This window comes from Muntiacus reevesi, chromosome 2 (genome assembly GCF_963930625.1).
Source record: "Muntiacus reevesi chromosome 2, mMunRee1.1, whole genome shotgun sequence".
NCBI classification, from domain to species: Eukaryota; Metazoa; Chordata; class Mammalia; order Artiodactyla; family Cervidae; genus Muntiacus; species Muntiacus reevesi.
In genome coordinates, this window is record NC_089250.1 from 194,327,137 (window position 1) to 194,352,855 (window position 25,719).

At 48.7% G+C, this 25,719-nt stretch overlaps 1 protein-coding gene across 1 annotated transcript in view; it reads left to right on the top strand.

Moving 5' to 3' along the window:
- Positions 1 to 263: 263 nt before the first annotated feature.
- XYLT1 (xylosyltransferase 1) overlaps positions 264 to 25,719 on the top strand; it is a 343,548-nt gene continuing 318,092 nt past the window's right edge. The window contains exon 1 of the mRNA XM_065924410.1: positions 264 to 763. Within this exon, the coding sequence (XP_065780482.1) occupies positions 404 to 763 (360 nt within the window). The 5' untranslated portion in view covers positions 264 to 403. The remainder of the gene's footprint in view (positions 764 to 25,719) is intronic.

Here is a 25,719-nt window from a genome sequence, read left to right on the forward strand (position 1 = left end):
GCCCCGTGATCCCAGCCCCCGCGCCCCCGGGCCTGGGGAAGGGGCTGCGGGGCGGGCGAGCCCCGCGGGCGAGGCCCCCGCCCTCCCCGCGCGCCCCGCCCGAGCGCGCGCGCCCGCCGCCCCCCTCCGCGGCCTCCGGCTCCCCGCCTCCCCGCCTTCCCCTCCTCCTGGTGACGTCCGGGTCCCTGCCCGTCTGAAAACTCCGCGCCGCGGCGGTGGAGGCGGCGGCGGCGGCAGCGGCGGCGGCGGAGGAGGAGCAGCGGCGAGCCGAGGCGGCGGCGGCGGCCCGAGCGGGAGCCCGAGCGGCGCGGCGGCGGCGGCGGCCGCGGGAGCCGCGGGGAGCGCGGGGGCGGCCCGGAGCGCCCGGGGTCCCCGCGCCCCGCTCGCCCGCCGCGCTCCGAAGATGGTGGCGGCGCCGTGCGCCCGGAGGCTGGCCCGGCGCTCGCACTCGGCGCTGCTCGCGGCGCTCACTGTGCTGCTGCTGCAGACGCTGGTCGTGTGGAATTTCAGCAGCCTCGACTCCGGGGCCGGGGAGCGCCGCGGGGGCGCAGCGGCCGGCGGCGCGGAGCAGCCGCCCCCGGCCCCGGCCCCGCGCCGCGAGCGCCGGGACCTGCCCGCCGAGCCGGCTGCAGCCCGAGGAGGAGGCGGCGGCGGCGGCGGAGGAGGAGGACGGGGGCTCCCGGCGCGGGCGCGGGGAGGCGGCCCCGGAGCACCCCGCGCGCAGCAGCCGGCCAGCCGAGGGGCACTGGCCTCACGGGCGCTGGTAAGATGCCCTTTCGGCTCGCGTCCTGGAGGGAGGGAGGGAAACCGGAGGGCAGGCGGCCGGACCCCACGTCCCCCCACCTCCAGCCCTTGAACCCCGCTCATCAGATCGGGACTCCCCAAGCCTGCTGTCCCCCATATTTCTTTCCCCTGGAAGCCGGGGCTGGTTCCCTGCCCCATCCCGAGTCTGAGGTCTGCCCCCTGGGGGTCTGGGGAAGTTATCTCCAGAGGAGGCGCTCTGGGGGTGGGGGGTTACCGGAGCCTGGCTGGATGCCTGTCCCCCGTCACTCTCGCTGGGCGCCCCGACTTGCTCTGTGCTTGTGGTTGTTGCTGCCTCGCTCCCGGTCTGAGTGCCTGGACCGTGCCGGGATCCGCAGCCACTGTTCCGGCGGTGGTGCTCCGCGCATCTCTGGTTTTTGCCAGGCTGGCTGCACACCACTCAGTCCTCCGTCTGCTACCTCGTTCGTTGTCTTTGCCTGGCCTGAGAGGGGTCTGGGATCAGTGTCCCAAGTCCTCACCCGTGCCCCGGAGTCAAGACTCTGTCTCCGGCGCCCGGTCTTACTTTGAGTCTCCCGTTTTGCATCCCTGGATGCCTGGGACTCCTGTCTCTCCCTTGTCCATGTCTAACCTTGCCCTCTCCTGGTTCCCAGTCTCCAGTGTCAGGCGGTGGCCCCTTCTCCTAGGCGTTTGTGTCCAACTCTCTGTCTCGTCTGGGGCTCATTCCTGTCTCCAGCTGTGTATCAGATCACAGCACCTCAACTTAGGCTTCTGTGGGTTTACTTTGCCCTCTTTGGGTGTGAACAATTCAGGCTCTGAAACTGTTCCTTCTGCAGATCTTCTGGGGCCATCTGGGTGTCTCCTACCCTGCCCCTGACCTCTCCTCGGAGGCCTTTCACACCTTCTTTGGGCCACCTTGCTTAGCCCACTGAACTCAGATCACACAGGAGAGGTCAGAGTCCCCAGCTTTGAGCCAGGGTCTCAGCACCCTGTGGGTGTGTCTGTCTTCAAGCTTACGGATGTGTATCTTCATGATGTGTCTGTATCTTCATCCCTGCTGCTTGCCCATAGAGCTTCTCCTAGCCCTTAGGGACATTAGACACCAGGGGGGTAATTTCAGACTCTTAGGCATTGAATGCATGTCTCTGTCACCCGTCACTTTGGGAGCCTTCACTGAAGGCTGCCTTCAGACACAGCGTGATACCCTTTGATTTGCCAAACTTCTTTGGAGGCAGAGAGGCGACCCTTTTTGCTAGAGTGCGGTTCTTTGTGTCTGTGGGCTGAGCCAGCCCAAGGTGTGATGTGATGGCATTTCACGTTGCTGGCTGCTCTGTGTGGGTAGCAGGGAGAAGTCTTTTCCCTGTTTGCAGGGAGGAGGATGGAGTAAGAGTCCCGGTGGAGAACCAGAACGTTCCAAATGACTTTTATTTGTAGCAAAGGGTACTCTCAGACATTGCCTTTGAACTGCAAGAGTGGATAGTGATGTGTTTGGGCAGAAATGCAATTAGAAGTTCTTTCTGGAGTCAGAGCCCTATGGGGAAGTGGGATGGGAGGAGGTTCAGGACATGCACCGCTAGCAGGGTGTGGGAACATGTAGGATGGCCATGGAAGCACGGGGCTGACTGTATCCTTTGCATCTGGGGTCCAGATGGGCGTCAGGAGGTGCCTTTCCCCATGCACTACCACCTGTTGAAGAAGCAAGTGGAGGGAAGCCTGCTTGGCTGATTCCTTCCTGGGTCTCTGACATTTCGGGTCCTACGTCCACACCTGCTCTCTGGGTGTTCAGTTCTGTGTCTTCCTCTCTCGTCCTCCAGCGGGGCCGCGCTGAGGTTAGCAGTTGGGAAGGTAGGAGGGAGCATGCCTCTCTTTCTTTTCTATTCCTTTTGAAATGCCAGTGCTAGCAACTGAGGTGCTTTGCTTTTCTGAAACCCTGCTCTCATCTGCAAGTTCAGTGACTGTCCCCCTACACACACCCCCCAGGGTCTCAATTTCTTCTGATATAGACACACCTGTATTTTGTTTTTTCATTTTTCCTGTCCTCCCCGCTTCTTTGTGGCTGTCTGCCGTGCAGTTGTTCACTGCCGTCTCTCCTGGGTTTGTACTGGATATTTAATCTGTTTGTCCGTGTCCTTGCTCTCCCCTTCCCTGATGATGTCTACCCCCGTGCCCTGTCAGATCCTGAAATCACAGCGCAGACCTGCAGGGTGGAGCCGGGGGCCCATCCTCCTGTAGCTGTGCCCACCCAGCCCCTGCCCTTCCATGGAGCTCAAGGAGACCAGAAGGGGGCAGGCTGTTCCCAAAGTCCGACTTCGCCTGAGCCTAGATTGCAGCCTAGGAGGAGAGGACCAGACCGTTTGGGCAGGCCACTGAGGCCCTCAGAACACGCGGTCTGTTTGCAGACCCCGCGGAGGCTGCTGGTGCGTGATGCCTCAGAGGGAGATTGGGGAGTGGGACTTAAAAAAAAATCCCTGTGATTTTCCAGAGCTGATGAGGCGCGTGCTCGGGAGATGATGCTTCATCTCTGTGCTCTGAAGAAGGTGGGGTGGGCAGTTGTGGTTTGGGGTGCAGAGAGACTCAGAACTGGCGGCGGTGGTGGTGGTGGGTATGTCTCAAAGAGTGTCAGGCCGACACTGTGTTCAGGGTATTTTCTAAACCAGACTTCGCTGCTTCCTTGTGCTCACCTTTCCAGAGCTTCTGCAGTTGTACTTTTTCTGTTTGGGGAGCTGCATCCCAGTGGAAGGGCCTGATTGTCATTTTGGTGCATTTTAAGGAGTCAAGAAGAAACACCCAGTTTCTCAAGCAGACAGAGCCAGAGAGCTTGCGGGTGGTGGCGAGACGGGCATTTCCCTAAAAGATTTGCAGGCTTTGCCTCTCAGCCTCTCCCAAAGCTCTTACAGATTAGAATTGTTGGGCGGATGGCAGCTGAGTTCCGCGGCTATGGCACTCATTCCTTCACGGGGTCCCAGTATGCTCTGGGTTTTATTGTCATCTCAGAATGTAAGAAATGGATGAGCTCACTTATAAAGGGAGGGAAAATGTCGAGGAGAGTGTCAGAAAGATCACACTACAGGTTCTGAATCAATTTTGGGGAGCATGAAAGGAGCTGTGTGTTAATGTAAATGAATGTTTATTTTCTTTCCCCTTGCCTCCAGTGATCCTCTGAAGTCCTCACATTATTGCTTGAGCCCTTAGATAAACTATTATTCAGTAAGTTTCACTTAAGAAACCTAGTTTTTTATTGTCCTGACACACACACAGACAGACACACACACATACACCCTCTTAAAGTAGAATGGTCTTTCTGTATTGTCTGACCCCTTTGAAATGTTGATTTTTCGGCAGAAATTCCTCATACTTCACATTACTCAGATAACTCAGGACTTTTTCAGACATTGGCAGTGACTTTGAAAAATTGGTTCACTGTATCCAGATCGCCTCTGGTTCTAACAGCCTCAGAGGCGTAGCTTTTCTTTCTATCCAAATGTTTTGAGACCAGAGAGAACAGAGGGTATTTTATTGATGGTTCGTTTTTCTCACACTCTCAATGGAGTTTTATTTTGCTTGAGCAGTGCATTACACTTTGTATACAGAAATATGCATCACTGAACAATATTTATCTTGATGCAGATGCTGCCATCTGCTTAATCATATCCTGAAAAATGTTAAATAAAATAGATAAATAAAAGTACAAATCATTATATGCATATATGCATATATAATATTTATATTCACTTTCCTTCCAGTCTTCTTACACCTTAGACATTGTCTCTAGTTTTTCAATTCTTTTTATTTTAATCTTCCAGAAGGTTGAGTGGCAGATGCTTGCTGTTTTGCAAATAGGAAGCCAAACTCTTAAGTTCCTATTTGCTGGGGATTGTCCAACTTTGATCCAGCCTCTTCATAGAAAAGGAAATTATTTTGATCTTGAGCAGATATCTGACATCGTTGTGTATGTGTGTGTGTGTGTTTTCCCAGAAGACAACATATCCTTAAGCAAGCATCTGTCCTCCCACCCAGAGCTATTTACGATCAATGGGGCCATAAATCTACATGTAGAAAGAGGAAAATGCATGGTGCTGTCATAATTGGACTACCCAGGGTCAGGGCTGACCTGGTCTCTAGCTTGGTCAATACTTCCCTAAGACTTGTCACTTATGATAAATCTTCCATTTTTTTCATTTGCATCTTCCACTTCTATTGCTTGCAATCCCTATCTACCAGGACCAAAGAGAAAATACTTTGAAGAAAATGAAAAGATGAATAAAATACAAACTCAGCCTCATAACACCCAAGTTCAAAGGAAGGGCTGTGGGAGCAGACGAAAAGTCACAGGAAACCTGTGCCCGGCCCTGGTACAAGGGACAGAAAGGCGTTGGTTTCTAAGTCATGTCTGACTCTTTGTGACCCCGTGGACTGTAGCCTGCCAGACTTCTCTGTCCTTGGGATTCTCCAGGCAAGAATACTAGAGTGGGTTGCCTTTCCCTTCTCCAGGGGATCTTCCCGACCCAGGGACTGAACCCAGGTCTCCAGCATTGCAGGCAGATTCTATACCGTTTGAGCCACAGGGAGGGATACTCGGGGGACAAAAGCCTCTGTTAATTACCTTTGGGTCCACTCCTGCCAGGTTCAGATCCTGGCTGTATTCTTGGCCATCCCTGGGATCTTGGGCAAGTTATTCTAACTTCATTCCTCTGAAAATCAGGGCCACCTCATGGGGTTATGTGAGGATGAAATGTAATAAGACGTGTGAGCCAGTTTGTGCCTGGCACATAATAAATGCTCAAATGTGAGCCATTATTCTTAAAAAGAAACTCTTCGTATGTTTGAAAATAAGCAAATTTTTGCAATTACTCATTTTTCCAAGCCAAGTAGGGTTTGAGCGTAATCCAAGGCTGTAGAACGCATCCAACTCCTCTGTGTGACAGCCTTGGAGCAGGATGGAATGTGGGAGAGAGAGGAGTGCTAGCATTTGTGGAGTGACAACTGTATGCCAGGCATCCTTTAGGTGTTCTACATACATGATGTTGTTAATTGCTCAAACACACACAGTAATGCAGGATGAAAGAAAGGGTTGCATACAAAATTGAGACTACGGTCTCCTGGCTAGAAATCACGTTTTCTGGGTACAGTCTTCAACAGTACGTGAACCAAGAACTTCCAGATGTTCAAGCTGGATTTAGAAAAGGCAGAGGAACCAGAGATCAAATTGCCAACATCCGTTGGAATATAGAAAAAGCATGAGAGTTCCAGAAAAACATCTACTTCTGCTTTATTGACTACGCCAAAGCCTTTGACAGTGTGGATCACTACAAACTGGAAAATTCTTAAAGAGATGGGAATACCAGACCACCTGACCTGCCTCCTGAGAAATCTGTATGCAGGTCAAGAAGCAATAGTTAGGACCAGACATGGAAAAACAGACTGGTTCCAAATTGGGAAAGGCGTATATCAAGGCTATATATTGTCACTCTGCTTCTTTAACTTATATGCAGAGTACATCATGCAAAATGCCAGGCTGGATGAAGCACAAACTGGAATCAAGATTGCCGGAAGAAATATCAGTGACCTCAGATTCACAGATGACACCACCCTTATGGCAGAAAGTGAAGAACTAAAGAACCTCTTGATGAAAGGGAAAGAGGAAAGTAAAAAAGTTGGCTTAAAACTCAACATTCAGAAAACTAAGATCATGGCACATGGTCCCATTACTTCATGGCAATAGATGGGGAAACAATGGAAACAGTGAGAGACTTTTATTTTGGGGGGCTTCAAAATCACTGCAGATGGTGACTGCAGCCATGAAATTAAAAGATACTTGCTCCTTGGAAGAAAAGCTATGACCAACCTAGGCAGCTGTCTAGTCAAAGCTGTGGTTTCTCAGTAGTCACGTACGGATGTGAGAGTTGGACTAAAAAGAAAGCTGAGTGCTGAAGAATTGATGCTTTTGAACTGTGGTGTTGGAGAAGACTCTTGAGAGTCCCTTGGACTGCAAGGAGATCCAACCAGTCAATCCTAAAGGAAATCAGTCCTGAATATTCGTTGGAAGGACTGATGCTGAAGCTGAAACTCCAATACTTTGGTCACCAGATGTGAAGAACTGACTCATTTAGAAGAGACCTTGATGCAGGGAAAGATTGAAGGCAGGAGGAGAAGGGGACCACAGAGGATGAGATGGTTGGATGGCATAACTGACTTGATGGAGATAAGTTTGAACAAGCTCCGGGAGTTGGTGATGGACAGGGGAGCCTGACATGCTGAAGTCCATGGGGTTGCAAAGTCAGACAACTGAGCGACTGAACTGAACTGGGTACCGGTTACATGGTGGGGATAATGAGGGCTCTGCCAATGTTACCTCACTGTCTCAATGAATCCTCTCAACTCTGTAGGGTAGAACTGTTGCTGTCCCTACTTGATAGGAAAAATGGGGCTCGGAGTGGAAAAGCAGCTTTCACTAAGATTGTGCTGAGGAGCAGCAGAACTGGAATCCAGACCTCGGACTGCCCCATTCCACTCAGTGTACAGATTTCAGGCTGCCTTGTCTGTGGAGGTCTTTGAAAAACCCAATATGCAGATGGATCATTCCTGAAAATCTTTATGTCACTTTCCTTACTTGTTGCAGATTCATAAAAATGTGCCAGCCCTAGAAAAGGAGCAGATACGCAGCTTTTCTTGAATCAGACCCCTGAATAATGAGATCAGATAGAAGGGCTTCCCTGGTGGCTCAGACGGTAAAGAAATTGCCTGCAATGGGGTCTGATCCCGGGTCAGGAAGATCCCCTGGAGAAGGGAATGGCAACTCACTCCAGTATTCTTGCCTGGGAAATCCCATGGCCAGAGGAGCGTGGCGGGCTACAGTCCATGGGGTCGCAAGGAGTGGGACACGAGTGGGTGACTGCTGCTTTCACTTTCAGGAGGGTAGTCATCATAATAGCAGTGATGCTTCTGTAGCAGTTATGGCTTGCCAGGAATTGCTTTAGTCCTCCTAATGTATTTTATTTTTTCAAGGAATGTACTATCATATTTCAACAGCCAACAATCATGATGCTTAATAGAACCAGGCCCTGTATGGGGTGTTTCACAAATATTAGCTCATTTAAACCTCACACTACAATGAGGAAAGTGAGGTGTGGGGAGCCTAAAACAGTTTTCCCAGGGGTCATAGTACCCACGGCAGAGCTGGGATTTGAACCCTGGCAGTCTGTTCTCTCAGCCGTTCTATTCCACAGCTTCCCTCTTCTAAGCCTCTTGCGAAGGTCCCCAACCTTGGAACCGCAGACCTCATTTAAGGAGGCGCATAGGTAATTGATTCGGTCACAATTTGCCCTGCCCCAAGGATAGGATTTTATGGTCCAGGAAAAGAAGGTATCGCCCTGTAGTGAAATATGCATCGTGCACGCTAGGGAATAATTGAACCTGAACTGCTGGAAGTGGAGTTGGTGGAAGAAGGTGTTTTGAATTCAGCTCCCCCTGGCAGGGGAGGAGGGGAAGAGGGTGCTACGCAGGCTTCCTTGGCCTTTCGTTCGTGGTCAGCAGGCCTCCTGCTGCTCTGCTCACCCATGACTTGCCCCCAGGAGCCCGGGTGAAGCTGGAGGTGTCATCAGGAACATGCAGTCTGACTGTCTTTTGAACACTTCCTTCCTTCCTTCCGCCTGCAACAGAAACTGTCCGTTTGCCCACAAATACTGATCGAGTTCTGCCCTTCTGATCCCTGAGGTTAGGGTTGCCCCCTCCCCCATCGAAAGCCAGAACCTTGACAAAGAAGGTGGCAAGGACAGGGCAGGTTTGTGTGTGTGTGTGTGTGTGTGTCTCTGTGTGTGTGTGTGTGTGTATCAGAGTCCGGGAGTCCAGACACCCGGCCTGATGGGCAAGGAGCAGGACCCTACGGGCATCTCCAGCCTTTGGGGAAGGGGGAGAACTCCCCCTCCAGGGGCCTCTGAGGGCAGCAAAATGGATTTGTTCTGTCTCAGCTCTGGTTTGTCCCAGGCAGGCTTATCTGAGCATCTAATCCAGGCTGATGTGTCCGGGGATGTTAATGACAAGCGTTTCTCCTCCCAGGGGATCCTTTGCTGTAATCCTTGGCCACGCGTCACATGGTTTAGGCCCAAAGGAGTTGAGCTCATGGGGCAGAAAAATTGATGCAGATGTCCCCTACCCAAGGGATACAGACATCGTAACTGTGATCCTGATGAGGAGGAGGACTTCCTGTATTGAATGTTTCCCTTGCTCTTGATGCTGTGGAGATACTGGGAAGACATGATCTTATTGAATCCCTGTCCTGCAAGTTAAGGACTGCTAGTTCCATCTCTGTTTCACTGATTACAAATAAGGAAAGCAAAGCAATGAGTTGTATGAAAGTTAAAGAGCTGAGAGGCAGCCAGACTAGGAATTGAGGCTTGGTGGTGACTCCAAAGGTTGAGTTCCTGGTCTCTACCCAGTTCAGAGTCAGTAAGTCCCTCGTTCTTCACACCCTGCCCTCTCTCACTTCTCTCCTATCCATGTTTGCATCTCTGCATGCATGCATGCGTGCGTGCATCCATCGACATGTCCACCCTTCCACCCACCCTCCACTCCAACATGCCCAGCACTAGGACTGCCTTTGTGAAATAGGGCAGTTGTACCCCTGCCCTCCCAGAGGGCCAGTCCAGCCGATGAGGGTTGGGACCACGGCCTGTCAACAGAGAGGTTCCTCTCTGGTCCTAGCCCAGCTCACTGTACAGTGGCTTCTTGGACACAAGAGAAAGGTGTCCTCCATTAGATGGGAGCCAGGAATAGTGTGTTTCAGGAGCCTGAAAGCCCTCATATCTCTAATACCCCCCCCCAGACTGCCAGACTTGAGGCTGGCTTGCCCCATCTGTGGAGTTCAAGCTCATCTTCTAGTCTAATAGGGAGCCCAGAGCTGAACGCAGAGGTAAGGTTTGTGGGGAGTGCAGGTTGCTGGAAGTTGCAGGGCCCGGGAGGCGTGCCATGCAGTGTTAGGACGGAGAACCAATGTGTCACGCACACGTCCCTTCGCCTCTCTGGGGCAGGATTTCCTCGCCTGTGATGCAGGGACCTTCCTACCTGGAAGAGCCTGATGATGAGGCGCTGCCTCCAGGCTCATGGTCCCTGCTCCCACCGTCCCTAATGCAGCCTCACCACAAGGGATGCTTGCAAGATGGGCCTTTGTGTTTGTGGCCCGAGGGCAGGTTTTATTTAACCCGCACCGTCTTAAAATAAAAAATGCACCAAAGTGTAAGGGTTAGGATAGAAGACGATGTGGTCCTTTGGAATGCTTAAGAAGTCAGGAGATCTGACAGCCCGGGGCCACATTCTTTCCTGCTGTTCACTGGCCAAGTCGGGAGGGGCTTCTTGGGATCCTCCACGTTTCTGAGACCCCCTCCACCCAAAATCTCTTCCTTCACCTGTGACACCTGACTCAGTCCTTTGGGCTGAGAAGTTTGCAGCCTCTGCCTGGAAGATGTCTTTGTTCATTGTGCCAAGCTAAAAATAAGTGTCTGTGGTTCTTTTCAGTGATCCCCGTGCAGTTTATTCATAGCACTTCTTTATCTCAACTGCCTTTACCTTCCCCTGTGTGGTGGAGGTTTCCTTCCTTCTCCCCCTGCTGTTAGTGTACACCCAGAATATGCAAATTCTTGTGAGTGTTAGGCATTAGGACGTGGTGAAAGAAGTGTCCTCAACGGGAATAGAACCATGCATTCTACCGTTTGGTCAACTGGCTTCCCCTCTGCTGTGGGGTTAGGTCATGCACTGTTTTGAATCATCTGCCTTCCCTTCTCTGTGCTCCTCACCACCTTGTGCCGTCCTCCCCCAGAAACACCTGTGGGGATGTTGTGAGTTGTCAGAGAGCTGGCTTGGGGGTTGGACTAGGGGGTAGAAGAGTGTAATATTCTGGAGCGTCTTGGCTCAAGTATCTTTAAATGTATTCAAGAGCCCCGACTCTGTCAAGGGGCAGACCCTGACTTTCACCTCTTTGTGTCTTTTTTGGCATTTCTGCCAGATGATGCCAATAAACCCCGCCCTTCCTTAGACTGGGTTTTGAGGGTGCGAGTTGATGAATAGATGAGAAAGTGTATTGAGGCTCAGAAACACTGCATGAATGTAAGGCGGTGCTCCCGTCTTCAGCCTTGAACAGAAGAACTAGTGGGAGCAGTCAGACTAGTTGGCTATCACTTTGTAATCCCTGGTGGAGCAAGAGAGAATGAGTGAGTAAAATCCATCAGCGGTTTCCCATTCCCTCCTCCATCTGTGCATTAATTCAACAGGTAGTGCTCGAGTGCGTGCTGTGAGTACTCCACAAAGTATGAGGGGAGAGACAGCTGTGCCTGCCCTCATGGGGTGTATGGTCTAGAGGCAGAATGACCCCCCAGCACACACATTTTTAAAAATATCAAATTGTTCCAAATGCAGTGACTTACAGTTGGAGTGCTGAGAGAAGATAAGAGGCCATGCGTGAAGATTTATTCACGATGCGGTGGATCCATTTTATATAGTTTTTGCTTGAGGACTTATTTTGGATGGATCTCTTTTGCTGGAATAGCTCTAGACTGACCCCAGGAATCCCAAGTGTAGTATGCATGTGAATTCTGATACATGTATGATTGAAAGCGCTATGTGGGCACACAGTCTCTATTATAGTAGCTTTTAATAAAGAATTTGTATTCATAGTGTGCAAAATTTATTTCCTAACTTTTGCCTATATTTTTAAGTTTTTTTTTAACCAAAATATATATACACAAAAGTGCACATTATTCTAAATGTACAGGTTGATGAATTTTCATGTACTGAATAGACTGAGTAACCTCCTCCAGTAAAAGCAGAGATATCAGTTTGCTGACAAAGGTTCATCTAGTCAAAGCTGTGGCTTTTCCAGTAGTCAAATATGGATGTGAGAGTTGGACCATAAGGAAGGCTGAACGCCAAATCACTGATGCTTTCGAACTGTGGTGCTGGGCAAGACTCTTTACCGTCCCTTGGACAGCAGGGAGATCCAACCAGTCAGTCCTAAAGGAAGTCAACCCTGAATATTCATTGGAAGGACTGAAGCTGAAACTGAAGCTTCAGTACCTTGACCATCTAACGCAAAGAGCCAACTCATTGGAAAAGACCCTGATGCTGGGAAAGATAGAAGACAGGAGAAGGGGACGACAGAGGATGAGATGGTTGGATGGCATCACCAACTCAGTGGACATGAGCTTGAGCAAGCTCTGGGAGATGGTGATGGACAGGGAAACCTGGAGTGCTGCAGTCCGTGGGGTCACAAAGAGTCAGACACGACTGAGGATAGAACAACAGCAAGAGCAACGCCCACCCAGACCAAGAACCAGGGCATCTGTGACCTCCCAAATGCACTCAGCCCTTGCTTCTTGGTGAACAGTTTTTGACACTTGTCATGGCTGTATATACCTTTAAATGTACATTAGGGAAAATAGGGAAATATAGCCAGTCAAGCAGAATGATCTCATCAGGGCTCTTACTGCCTAGCATGAGGGTTAAGTGGCGTTTAAGTAAAAATGTTGGTTGACATGTTGAAAATACCTAAATTATAGTATCTAAACATATTGTGCTAATGCTAATCCTGACCTCACTTTAGATGTATGATTGACGGGGGCGATGGAATGACCAGGGTTTGGTAAACACTGACTTAACCAGCTTGAAGATACCCCGCACTTCTGGTAAACAGCTGTGTTGTTTTGTTCTCAAGTCCACCTGGAGAGGATCTAAGTTAGACGTCAGGAGGAACTGTGCCCTGGGTCTGTGTAAGTGGATGTCCCTGTCGTGGGCCCTCGCTGACGTTCTGGGTCACTGTCTGCAGCACTCCTGTAGTTACGGATGTCCCAAGCCTCTCTCCTGGACTCGAGTCTGGACCCTTCCTGGCGTCTCTTGGTTTATGCGCTGGGCCTCTGCTTCCCACTGACTCTTTGACTGTAGTCCCTGTGTGTTGGACATGAATTAGGCTTGATGAATGGGTCCCCAATCGGGCCCGTAATGAGTACATTAACTTAACCCTGAACCAAGACTCTGTCTTAAGAACCAGGATAACAGAACCACAGCACTAGAACAGCAATTCAAAAGGGCAATGGAGACAACTAATCATTTTATAATGAGCAAGAGAAGAAGCAATAAAGAGAGAGCCCAAGGACAGCATGGTAATTTCCCAAAGTCCTAGCACTCAACCAGACTCACGTTAATAAAATAAACAAATGTTTTTGGTAATGGAGAGCTAATGTATACATTATTTAAGGGGAGTATTAAAACCAGATTAGATAGATCAAGTCATACAGTGGTTACCTCGTTAAGCCTCCTTTCTTTGGGGATGTGGAAAACTTGTCTGTCTTTTTTCCCTCTTTCCTTGTGAAATGGTGCTTTATTAATTAGAAATGTAATGGGACATCTTTTTTTTTTCCTTCCCGGACTGGTGGCTGTTTTCTATTTATTTTTTAATGTAGGACCATGCTTTGCAGATGTTCTCTTTGAAATAAAAGCCTATTCATTGTCTCTGTTCCTCTCTCTTTTATCCCCAGCTCAGAAGGGGCAGCTCTTAGGAAAGGCACAGAGAGCCTGTTTGCTTGTCATCAGGCATTACGGAGGATTCCACTCCCCCATGTGAAATACTCCCCTTACCTGCTTTTTTTCTCATCATCCTGCTGAAGAATAGTTTTCAAATTGCTGCATCTGATTCCCTCTTGTTTAGAAGAAGAGGTGATGACAGAGGACAGGAGGGAGATGACCTCAGGGTGGCTCTTATGAAAGAAAAGCTGGCCTGTTTGCAGATGGGCATGGATGATTATTAACTCCTCTTAGCAGAAGTGGTGACTGCTGTCTGATTTTCTTTTAGAGTGAAAAAAAAAAAAAAGATCATGGGCACAAGCAAATGCTTTATTAGAGCGAGCAGGTGGTAGAAACCCCCAACAAAAGTGGATGCTGGAAAATACAGGTGAAGGGGGCCAGGGCCTGTGGTTGGATCTGAGTTACAGCTGGAATAACAGCAGCATAGGCTTTCTTCTTTTTGCTTTCTCTCTCTTTTTTTTTAAGTTAAATTACTTTCCAACATTTTAAAATCAGTGATTTCAAATAGACATCTGATTTGAAGTTGCTATTAAAATTTTTGAAATTCTGGCCTTTCTTCCCAAAGAGGTAATAATTTTAGGAAGCAGGGGACTGTGGCTACCCTGCTTTCCAATTTGCCATGGCTCCCACATGCGTTTTTTGCAGGACTGCTGTTAGGATTTGAGTTTATTACTGTCAAAATGATAATGATAATAATACTATTATCTATTAAGTACTACGTGAGAGGCACTGTGCTAAGCAGCATATCATGAATTATCTCATCTAATCGTTAGAGCAGCCTTACGGTATTATCCCCATTCACAGATGAGGAAACTGAGGCACAGAGCTGCCCAGAGTCACAGACAGTAGACTTGGAATCTAAACTCAGGCAGTGAGGCTGGGAAGCCTGTGTATCAGATCATATGCTTGAACTGCACAAAACGTTTTAACAAAGCAGTTCTGGTGAGGAATTCATCACAATACCTCTGCAAAAAGATGGCACACTCTTTGCCCACTGCGTGAATGAAACCACTGAGACACACCAAGTTCAGACCGTGATGTAAAATGCAGGTCATGACTCACCATCTCTAAAGAGAGCACCGGCATTAAAATGACCGTGGACTTGGGCACTGGTGAAGCCGGCAGTCTGGCCATGGTAGAAGGACCCCCACCAGGGTCCCCGCCGTCCTCTCATGTAGAGCAGGGTGGGGTACTGGCCTCTACCCTGCATCCTTGCAGCAGCGAGGTAACACCTACAGGGTAACATTTTGATAAGTTGCTGATCTGTATTAAAATAATAATTGCAGCAATAATTACAAGCATGGATTTTGGTGAGACTCAGCTGCTGACCGCGAGGAAAAATAATTAGCTGCGTGTTCTCTCAGAATCACATGGTAGCCAGGCCTGGCCTTTTTCCTTTGTGTGGGCCCAGTTCAGGGTCTTTTGCAGGTTGAAGGCCACATGTTTTGCCAGATGCTATTTACGTTCACAGTATCGATGGCAGATCTCCACACGAGGAGGAGCTGGTCATCGGGCTAACATCATTGCTTCCCATGAATACAGACAAAAGTGACCTGACAGGGATCCATGGACGCACCATCCTTTAACTTATGAAGTGTACCTCGCCCTGGAAGCAAATGCAGAAACAGCTAGAGGGAAAGTGATTTAAATCTGCTTTTAATAAATGTTTTTGAATACTCTAGCATTGGCTCCTATCTGACCATGGTGATGAATGTGTAGCTAATTTAACTGGATGGCTGTGGTTCTCTTTAAATGTCTGTTTTTGAAGCTGGTTGAATAGTTTTGGCTTGATTTTAACAACTTGCTAAATTTCACTTGAAATAGAACATGCGTACAGAAAAGGGCAGAAATTGTGAATGTACAGCTCAACCAAGCGGCCACATTTGAGTAACAAGGACTCGGATCAGAGCCCAGAGCATTACGGCTCCCTCCTCCCCAGTGTCCTTCTTATTTCCACTTCTAATCCCTACATCTTCAAGGGTAACCTTTGTCATGACTTCTGATCCCATAGATTATTTTTGCTTCTTTTTAGAAATAGAATCATGTGGTCTGCACTCCCTTTTGCCTGGTTTATTTTGCTGAACATCATTTGTCATTACATTTTATGAGATCACATCAGTGGTTGGCAGACTATAGCCCCATAGGCCAAATGCAGCCCGTTTGTTGTCTGTTTTCATAGGCTTATGAGCTAAGAATGGATTTCACATTTTTAAATACATGGGGAAAAAATCAAAAGAAAGATATTTTGTGATGTGAGAAAAGCACTGAAATTTAAATGTCAGTGTGTATCAATAAAGCTTTATTGGAACCTGGTCATGTCCGCTTATTACATACCAACTATGGCTGCTTTTGCCCCCTAAAATGGCAGAGTTGAATAGAGTAAACAAAGGCCGGAAGATTTACTATTTGGCATTTTACAAAGAAGTTTCTGACCCTCTATCTGCATTGTTTTATGTATTTGTAATTGTCTGTTTACATGGCTCCATAGTATCTCATTGTGGAACATATCACAATTTACATATCTGTTCTGTTTATTGGGAAGATCCTAGTTTTTGGTCATTACAAAGAGCACTGCCATGTACATTCTTGTGCAGGTCTTTAGGTAAAAAAAAAAAACGTTTCATAAGCATTTCTATTGGGAATTTATGTATATGGATATTTATGTAGGAGAGGAATTTATTTAACTGCTCTTCATTGTTTGTTTTTTTTTAATGGGTTGATTTGACAAGTGTATTTAAAATTGGAAGTCTTACTTTCCCTACGAGGGAGTAAGGCTCGGTGATATTTACATGTATTGAAACTCTGGAGCCAGGCTTACTTTAAAAAAGATAATTAGTCTTGCAAAATTGAGCATCCATAGAGCCGCAATTCATTAGTGGATTACTATTCTTCCACCTCGGTACCTTCAAGGATATTGGGAACATGCCTGATGTTAACTGCTTTAGTTGGTTCTGGGAATGGTACCATCATTGAATTTCTTATACCAAAGCCGTCTTGTCCAAAGGCTGCTTATCTTTATGCAGCAAAACAGGTCTGGCAGAGTTAGGAGAGTTTTTCTGATGTCACTTTCTGCTTTGATTGACTTCTGTTTATCTCTGGCTGTTCTGGTTTTCTTGCTGGGCAGTAGATGAATACAGCTCTGCATCCCCAATAAGATCTCTAGCCTTCAGTAGCATGTGTCATTTTGCATTGAAACAGCGTGCTGAAATGCCCCTTCAGGGACTGCAAACGTTGTATGTGGCCACAGCAATGGAGCTCAGAGATTCCCCCTAAGGAGCTGCCTTCCTGTGCATTGTCAGTATTGTTTAGCAGCGTCAGTCCTGCGTCAGTACCTGCAACACTGGGCCTTTTCCATTTGCTGTCCTACTTTTGTAGGCAGAGGCACTGACAGAGTTGAGAGAAGAATGTCAGGATTCCCTGGGATCCACTTGTCTTTCAGGTTTGCTTGGCACTGGCTGACAAATGACTTAATACTCTTTCTGGGGCTCTTTAAAAGTTGTATCAGCTTCCTTTTTCAGACCAGCCCACTTTACAGGGGGTAAAGTCTTGTTTGTTTTAATCCTGCCTTCTGTCTGTGCCTTATGCAATTAACAGAATTCAGGAATGTCACCAGAGAAGATGCTCAGAGGATGTTTTAGTATTTCTTTGGAAGACAGCTGGATTCTGTGGTGAAGGAGTTAGTGGAATTGAAATTCAGTCTCAGCTGAAATGCAATGGTACAGCTGGCTCAGCCTCAGACAGCCTCAGTTTAGTCTTTAAAATGGGGTTATAGAGCAGTGCCATTACGGGTAAAGTTCCTAGGTGTTGAATTTCTAGATAGGAGAACTTTAATCTTTAGATTCTGGTAGATCTTCCCCCTCCTTAATAATTTGTTTACTTTCTTCCTTTGGATATTTACTTTTGAAAAGATAAACTTTTTTTGTTAAGTATTCTATGAAACTGTTTACAAAGGTATATGTGTGTTTGTGTTCTAGGAGAAGCTTTCTCTTTCTAAAGATTCTTTCCGAGATGTTCTATGATACCTTAATTAAAATGGATAATTGGTCTCAAAAGAAATGTAATAGATTTCAAAAGTAGAAATCATCCAGGCCTGACTTACAAAACAATAAGATATATTAAAAATTAGCCTTCTAAAAGACTGTCACTTAGAAAATTTAAACAAAACAACAAAACTCTTCTATATAACTCTTTAAGGAGAAATCAAACTTGGAATTTCAGATTCTAGGGTGATGAATGAAAATGAGAATACTTCATATCAAAACCCATGGGATGAGGCTAAAACTGTGCCCAGAGGAAAATTAATAGCCTATTATAAAAGCACTTTAGATTTTGACATTAAATGCAAGAGATGAAAATGATGGTTTCCAATTTTTATTTAAAAAAACATCATTGAAAACCTGAAAGAAGATAGGAAAGGGGCTAAATAGAAATAAAAGCAGCCATTCGTGAAACAGGACACAAACATGATAGCATTGTCCTACAAGATCCTCTAACTATTAAGCACACAATACTGATCTAGTTCCTCTTAGGGTTGGAACCTGTGAATGGGCCGAGTGTTCCTAACTCACATTGTTTGCTCTGGGCTTCTGTTCTGACTGTTGAATAAAGGAAGCGGTGGGTAGCAGAAGTCTCTGAAGTTTCACGTTATTTGGGCGGGGTGGGTTAGGGGAAGTTACTGCTTAGCCTACCCACATCAAGGCAGAGCCAGCCTTCTGCACTGTTTTCCTATTGACCAACTTCCTCTTGCCTTTAAATGTAAGAAGGCTGGCAAGGCATTTTGTTGTTTTGTAGAATACACTGACACTCCTCCAGGTTCCCAGAGAGCTTTACCCCCTGGTCTGATGCTTTCCTGGTCTTGTAAAGCCAGCATTCTTCTTGTCCTGGGATTACTGTTGAGGCTGGGTGGGGCCTGGGGAATGGAACCTGGGGAGCCAGGCAAGAGGCTTCTGTCTGGCTACTTTCTGGGAGGAATGGGAGACCAACTTTGTGGGCTGGGCTTCGGTTTTGGTGTCTTCCAAGCAGCATCCATTGATGATCTACCATGTATCATGTGCTAGACATTTTATGTGCCTTATCTTGCATATAATTATCATGTATCTAGATTTCCCCAGGGTATACACAGACCCTTAATCATTCATTCATTTGCAGTATTACCAGGCACATGCTGACACATGCTGGGAGCAGTGGACAAAACAGGGTCCCAGCCCACCTGGAGCTCACATCCTGGTAGCAGGAACAGTGAGTAATGGAACAGTCATTAGGACAGGCTTTTCTGGCAAGATGACATTTAAAGTGAAATAAATAGAAGGTGGTCAGGCAAGGATTGGGGGAACACAGGGACAGAGTGACCTTCATGAGCAAGGCCATAAACGTCAGTAGGAAGAGACAGGAGCCGGGGCCTGCAGGGGCTTCAGGGCCACTGTGCAGCGCTCTCTGATGTAAGCTTCCTCTTAGCCTTGTCAGTGTATCCATCAGCCCCATTTTCCCGAAACCTCAAAATTGTTGACTAGTTCAGACGTGTGATGTGGAAGTGGTCCTTGAACAGAAGAAGGCTGAGTGGCGAAGGATCGATGCTTTCAAATTGTGGTGCTGGAGAAGACTCTTGCAAGTCTCTTGGGCTGCAAGGAGATCAGACTAGTCAATCCTAAAGGAAATCAATCCTGAGTATTCATTGGAAGGACTGAGGCTGAAGCTGAAGCTCCAGTACTTTGGCCCCCTGATGCAAAGAGCCAACTCATTGGAAAAGACCCTGATGCTGGGAAAGATTTGAGGGCAGGAAGAGAAGGGGGTGACAGAGGATGAGATGGTTGGATGGCATCACTGACTCAATGGACATGAGTTTGAGCAATCTCTGGGAGAGGGTGAAGTACAAGGAAGCCTGGCATGCTCCAGTTCATGGGGTTGTTGAGAGGCGAACAGAACTTAGCCATTGAACAACAACTTAAACAGATCGAAAGGTTTACTGTTGGTTGTCCAAAATCGTTCTGTCTCCCATGGTCTTTTCAGCACTTTCTAGCCACGCTGTCTGTAACAGGAGACGTTCCTGCCTTCTCCGGATCCTCTCACATTCCCACCTGCCCCTCCAGAATGATGTCTCCAACTCAGCAACTTTCTCTGCCTTCATCCCATATCAAAAGTCACCCATCCATGGTCCCATTCTCAAGGGGCTTGTTTGGTACTGGCATCCCGCACCAACTCTTGCTTAGTAGCATCGGCCCAGAGAAGTGGCAGCAAGGGGCCTGGCACTGTGTCTGGCTGTGGCTGTGCTGGGCGCTGTGCAGTGCTGGGCTTGCTTCTGCACTTCCCAAAGCGGTCTGTCCTTCTGGGAGTCAGACACCTGGGGGCCAGTCCTTGCTCTGCATCTCATGTGGTGGGATTTCTGTGTGGCCCTTTCAGGGCCTCTGTCTCCCCATCTTTTAGCTGGACTAAGAAATTTCCAGGTTCTTATGCTTCCCACTCTTAGGTCTTTTGTGGTTTCCTTTGCTCAGATGCCTGGCTGTTTTCTCCCAGCTGTGGCCTGCCCCCAACAAGGGGGATTACAGGGAGCCTTACCCTTTTACTCCATGCACGTGTACTTGGCTGGTCTGGTGTGGCTTCTGTGCAATGCATGTGTGTGTGCTGGGTCTCTCCTGTCGTGTCCGACTCTTTGTGGCCCCATGGACTGTAGCCTGCCAGGCTCCTCTGTCCATGGGATTCTCCAGGCAAGAATACTAGACTGGGTTGCCATGCCCTCCTCCAGAAGATCTTCCTGACCCAGGGATCGAACCTGTGTCTCCTACATGGGCAGGCAGATTCTTTACCACTAGCACCAGCTGGGAAGCAGCTCCTGTGAAGAAATGCATCTTATTCCTCCCCGCCCACCCCCACCTCCCAGATCTATCCCTCTGCTTAATGATAAACTCCAGTGTCAGGAGAGGCTGTATTGGGAGTCCCCATCACCAACATGGCTGATCTCTGCCCCCCTGCCCCCATCAGGGCCTCCCCAGGGCTAAAACGGTGAATGGCACATAACAGATGCTCAGTAAGATTTTTGTTGGTTGGCTGGTAGGTTTCCTTCAGACAATGTGTGAAAGATCAGATGATGACATTCTCTAAAGGAAAGAGCTAGAAGGCCCTGTTTCCAAATGGCATTTTACCATCCAGAGGCAAAGTTTTGCTAGAACTTGAATCGTGTGTAGTTTCTTTGGTTTCTCGTTGACTCTCCAACCGTCCTGACAGTACCTTAGGGTTTACCTTGAGGTTTTAGTACGTGATGCAGGGGCCTGTGGATGAAGACGTTCATGATGTTACTGAATTATAATAATTAAATGGTAATAATAATAGTAGGTGCTATTTATTAAGCACTACACATGCCAAGCATTTTACTCTTAATGCTCCCAGCGCCCTGGGATGTGAGCATTGTGGAAGTCATGGTTTTGTGGACTGAGGAAGTAGGGCAAGAGAGGGGAAGTGACTCCCCCAAGGTGGCACAGCTGGTAGGAGACGGATCTGCTTTCCCACCCAGGCAGGCTGGTGTGGAGCCCGCATTCTTAACCACCGTGGCTCCTGATGCTAAGTCATCTTCGTGTGACTGAGAACTGGCTGAACCTGGTTGGACCAGGGGCAGTCCCTTCTGCCAACCCTGGCCCCGCCCCTTCCTTCCTGCCCACAGGTCTGGCAGATCTCCGCTGCTTCTGCCCTCTTCGGGGACCCCCGTTTTCCAGGACCACAGACAGGGCGAGTGAGAGGCTGGTTTCTGTGGCATCTTCACCGGGGATGGGGCGGCACACGTGGTCCTCTCTCCATTGCCGAGCTCAGCTGGCCCCATGCAGACGCACCCGGAGGGCTGGGACGAGAGGCGCAGACCTGGCCAAGTCTTTCCCAAGGGGGAAGGAGGGATGGGCTCTCCAGGTTCGAAGGAACTGTTCTATTACTCTTCATCTTTGCAGGAAGAGGAGGAGGGAGGAGGAGAATAGGAAAGGGGGGAGAGGAGGAGGAGGAGGAATTGGAAGCAGGGGGGGTTGCCTGGATAACTCAGCTCCTCCTCTCCTTCCTCCCTCCAGAGAGATGGGGGAACTGGATCCTGTTCCCAGCTCAGCTGTGAATGACTGTGTGCCCTTAGTCGGTCACGTGTTCTCTCTCTACCTGCTTTCTCACCAAAAATTAATACAGTGATTGTAATGATGGTAATAATTGAATTCATTTTAAGATGCATATTTTTACACTTAACAAATAGCATTTCTAACATCTGGCATGGGTTGTACAATTGATGTGTGTGTTTCTTTTATGCTTCCTCATGCAGCCCGTTGCCCGAAACAAATCAACAGTGCAACTCAGAAGCAACAGGGTCTTAGAATTAAGAGGCTATGGTGTCTATGAGGTACCAAACAAGATGGTACCTGAGTGTGTTCACATGAACTGTTTTATTTACTACAAACTACAGCCCTAGGGGGTAGGTGCCATTATTCTCCCATTTTACAGATCTGAAAACTGAGGCTCAGAGAAAAAGTAGCTTGTGTGCAAGGTCATGCCTGTTTAAGCAGCAGAACTAGTGCTCAACCATTGATGAGTCTGATGTCAGAACCTGCAAGTCTTTCCCAAGGGTGTCGGGTAACATCCCTCTCCTTCTGGCTTCTCGGGGATGTGGGTACTTGCTCCTGAAGAGAGCCTCAAGTTTTTAGAGGAAAAATGTTTAATGGTGGTCTTAATGCCTCATAGGCCTCCGCCAATTACCGAAAGTCCTTGACCGTGAGCTTGGAAGGGTGGCAGCGTGCCTGGGAGATCCTCACAGGTCGTGCTTTCTGTAGAACACAATGTTTTCTGAGCCTGAAGCATTTTAGAAAATAACGTGGGATTCATCCCAGAGCCTGGCAGAGGGTCTGGAATTCCTGAGCCCTGTTTTCCAGTTGGATTAAACTGAGGTCAGACTTTCTGCCCCGAAGCCCGAAGTGAGTCACGCAGGCTGGGAGCAGCCCCTGGCTGGCTGACCTGCTCCCAGGCTCTGGGCAGTGAGGGGCCTTGCCCACTGGTCTGTGTGCCCACTGCCAGGGTGGGTAGTGTTTGCTGGGCTTTGGGGGGGTCTCTGGGGAAGGGAGAAGAAAAACAGGGGGCCATCTGACAGCCTGGAGCAGTTTTGGGCAGAGTCCAGAAATGATCTTGCTAACAGTGACAGTCTGAGTCTGTGGGAAGCAGGGTCGTGAATAATTGATTGCCGCTAATTAAGTTGTGAAATCCATTTTCAGAGATTCCAATCAACAGGCTGATGAGGGGATAGACAGGATGAGGGCTTCCTTCTCCCTGGAGCCCAGGGGACCTTCTGAGGCTCCCTCTTGTCTACCCAGCGAGCTTGGCCATGGGCCCCGGACTTGGAGGTGGTTCTGGTTGCCCCGTGTCCTCTTCGGGGACCAACTTCAGGTCAGGAGGAGGGGTGGCCTTGGCTCTGCTGGGTGGGCTGGGCCTCCCCCCGAGGGGGGACCCCAGGTTGTCTCAGATACAGAGTGGCTCCCCACGTCCACAGAAGGGGGACACTGCAATGCAGGCCCCAGGGTGCTTTGGGGCTCGTTCATCCTGCTTTGTTTGTAGAAGAGAAGCATCACCTCATGGTTAGGGAGGAGCTGAGGGCCCGGGCTCGGATCCTGGAGCCACCCCTAACTATTGGTCTGAGTTTGGACCAGTCACATTACTGTTCTCTGCCTCAGTGTTCCATCTGTAAAATGGGGCTGATGGGGCTCCCTACTTTAAAAGATTGTTATGACAGTTAAGTTGGTGTTTAAACCCAAGGATAGATAAATACAAGTGCATGTAAAATAAAACTGCAGTTGTTACATCATTCAGTCCTCTTAACAGCCCGTGAGGAAGGCAGGGTGAGAAAGGACAGGCAGAGGAGACCGCACGGAGGAGCAGAGGAGGCAGGACAGATGCCGCGTGAAAGCCGCACAGCTGGTTTAAGGAGGGTAGACAGCCTCTGGGTTTGCCAGAAGCGAGGTTGTGAATAACTGACTGCTGCTAACTGAGTTGTGAAAATCCTTCTTGGAGATTCCAGTCTGGGTTCAAATCCGAGTGCCACCAAGGACCAGCTGTGAAAGTGAAAGCACCTGCGTGGTGCTGCTGGGCCCTTCAGAGCCTCACTTCATCACATGCAAAATGGGGTGAGAATATCACCTCCCCTGTGGGGTGAGGGCTTCCCCGGTAGCTCAGCTGGTAAAGAATTCACCTGCAATGCAGGACACCCTGGTTCGATTCCTGGGTTATCCTTGGGCTTCCCTTGGTGGCTCAGATGGTAAAGAATCCACCTGCAATGAGGGAGACCTGGGTTTGATTCCTGGGTCGGGAAGAGCCCCTGGAGAAGGGAATGGCTACGCACTCCAAGATTCTTGCCTGGAGAATTCCATGGACAGAGGAGCCTGGCGGGCTACAGTCCATGGGGTTGCACAGAGTAGGACATGACTGGGTGGCTTTCACTTTCACTTGTGGGATGATGTGCACAGATGGCCGCTCATTCATTCACCCAGTAAACATTTACTGAGTGCTCAGTACCTGCCGGGCACATCCGAAGAGTTTGAACCATATTTATGAACACAGCAGTGGCCCTGCCTTGTGGAGTTACCATTCTAGAGAAGGAAGGCAGTTAGTTAGTGTTAGTCGCTCAGTTGTGTCTGACTGTTTGTGACCCCCCCTGGACTCTAGACCCCCAGGCTCCTCTGTCCATGGAATTCTCCAGTCGAGAATACTAGAGTGGGTTGCCATTCCCTTCTCCAGGGGATCTTCCTGACCCAGGGATCAAACCTGGGTCTCCTGCATCGCAGGCAGATTCTTTACCATCTGAGCCACCAGGGAAGCCCTAGAGGGGGAGGGCAGATAATAAATAATAAACATTTTTATAGTTGGAGGGAAATTGCTTTACAATGTTGCATTGGTTTCTGCTGTATAATAACAAACCAGCCATAATTATACATATATCCCTCCCTTTCTAGCCTCCCTCCCCTCCCCATCCCCCCCCCAGGTCATCACAGAGCGCCAGGCTGTGGTCCCCGTGTTACACCGCAGCTCCTCACCAGCTGTCTGTTTTGCACGTGGTAGTGTATAAATGTCAATGCTGTTTAATAAATCCAGTAAACATCCTAGAGAAGGGGTTGGCTAACATTGTCCGTATAGGGTCAGATAGTAAATATTTTAGGCCTCATGGGACTTAAGTCCCTCTTAGTGTAATTGGCTTAGTTGTGTCCGACTCTTTGCGACGCCATAGACTGTATAGCCCTCCAGGCGCCTCTGCCCGTGGGGTTCTCCAGGCAAGAATACTGGAGTGGTTTGCAATTTCCTTCTCCAGGGGATCTTCCTGACCCAGGGATTGAATCTGGGTCTTCTTCATTGCAGGCAGATTCTTTACCATCTAAGCCACCAGGGAAGCCCCGAGATCCCTGTTAAGACTACTCAACTCAGCCTGGAAGTTTGGAAGAGAATGGATACACATATATGTATGGCTGAGTCCCTTTGATGTTCACCTGAAACTATTGTTAATTGGCTATACCCCAACAGAAAATAAAAAGTTTAAGGAAAAACAAAAACAGTTAAGGCAACCCTGGACAGTATGTGAGTGAATGGGTGTGGCTGTGTTCCAATAAAACTTTATTTACAGACTGAGGCAGTGGACTTGATTCAACCCATGGGTCATCGTTTGCCAACCCCTGTTCTAGAAAAGAGAATCAGAAGGTCGTCGGTGGTCTAAGAAAGGAAAAAAAAAAAAAAGGCCTACTTTAGGGTGAGTTGGATATGCAGGTGGGAAGGATAGTGCGTGTTGGAGTTTGAACACATGCAGACACTCACGTAGCCTAGTGAGGCTTCTCAGGACTGGAGGGTTCGTTTGCCAACCCCTGTTCTAGAAAAGAGAATCAGAAGGTCGTCGGTGGTCTAAGAAAGGGAAAAAAGGCCTACTCCAGGGTGAGTTGGATATGCAGGTGGGAAGGATAGTGCGTGTTGGAGTTTGAACACATGCAGACACTCACGTAGCCTAGTGAGGCTTCTCAGGACTGGAGGGTTGAGGGCCAGGTACAAGGTGCTCTCTCAACAGGGAGTGGAGCGAACTTGGTGATACAGTGCAGATGGAGCCGTGTCTCAGGGTCCATCCTTTCCCTCTGACACCCTGCTGGGCACAGAAAGGAGACTGATGGGACCCAGATTCCCCTCTCCAGCCCCCGCCAGGGTGAGATTAGTGACTGGTGGTTGTTAGCATCGTGAGAGATGCTTGGAAGTGGTCTCTGCTTGCCGGTCTAGCAGGCATGATGGCCGTCGACATGTCTCACCAGGAACCTCCCTACCCACTGTGGCCTCTGCCTGGAGCAGGGAGACGTTTTTCTTGCGACTCCAGAGTCCAGAGGTGAAAGCTACTTTCTGGGGTGTGTTTGAACTTGTGGACCT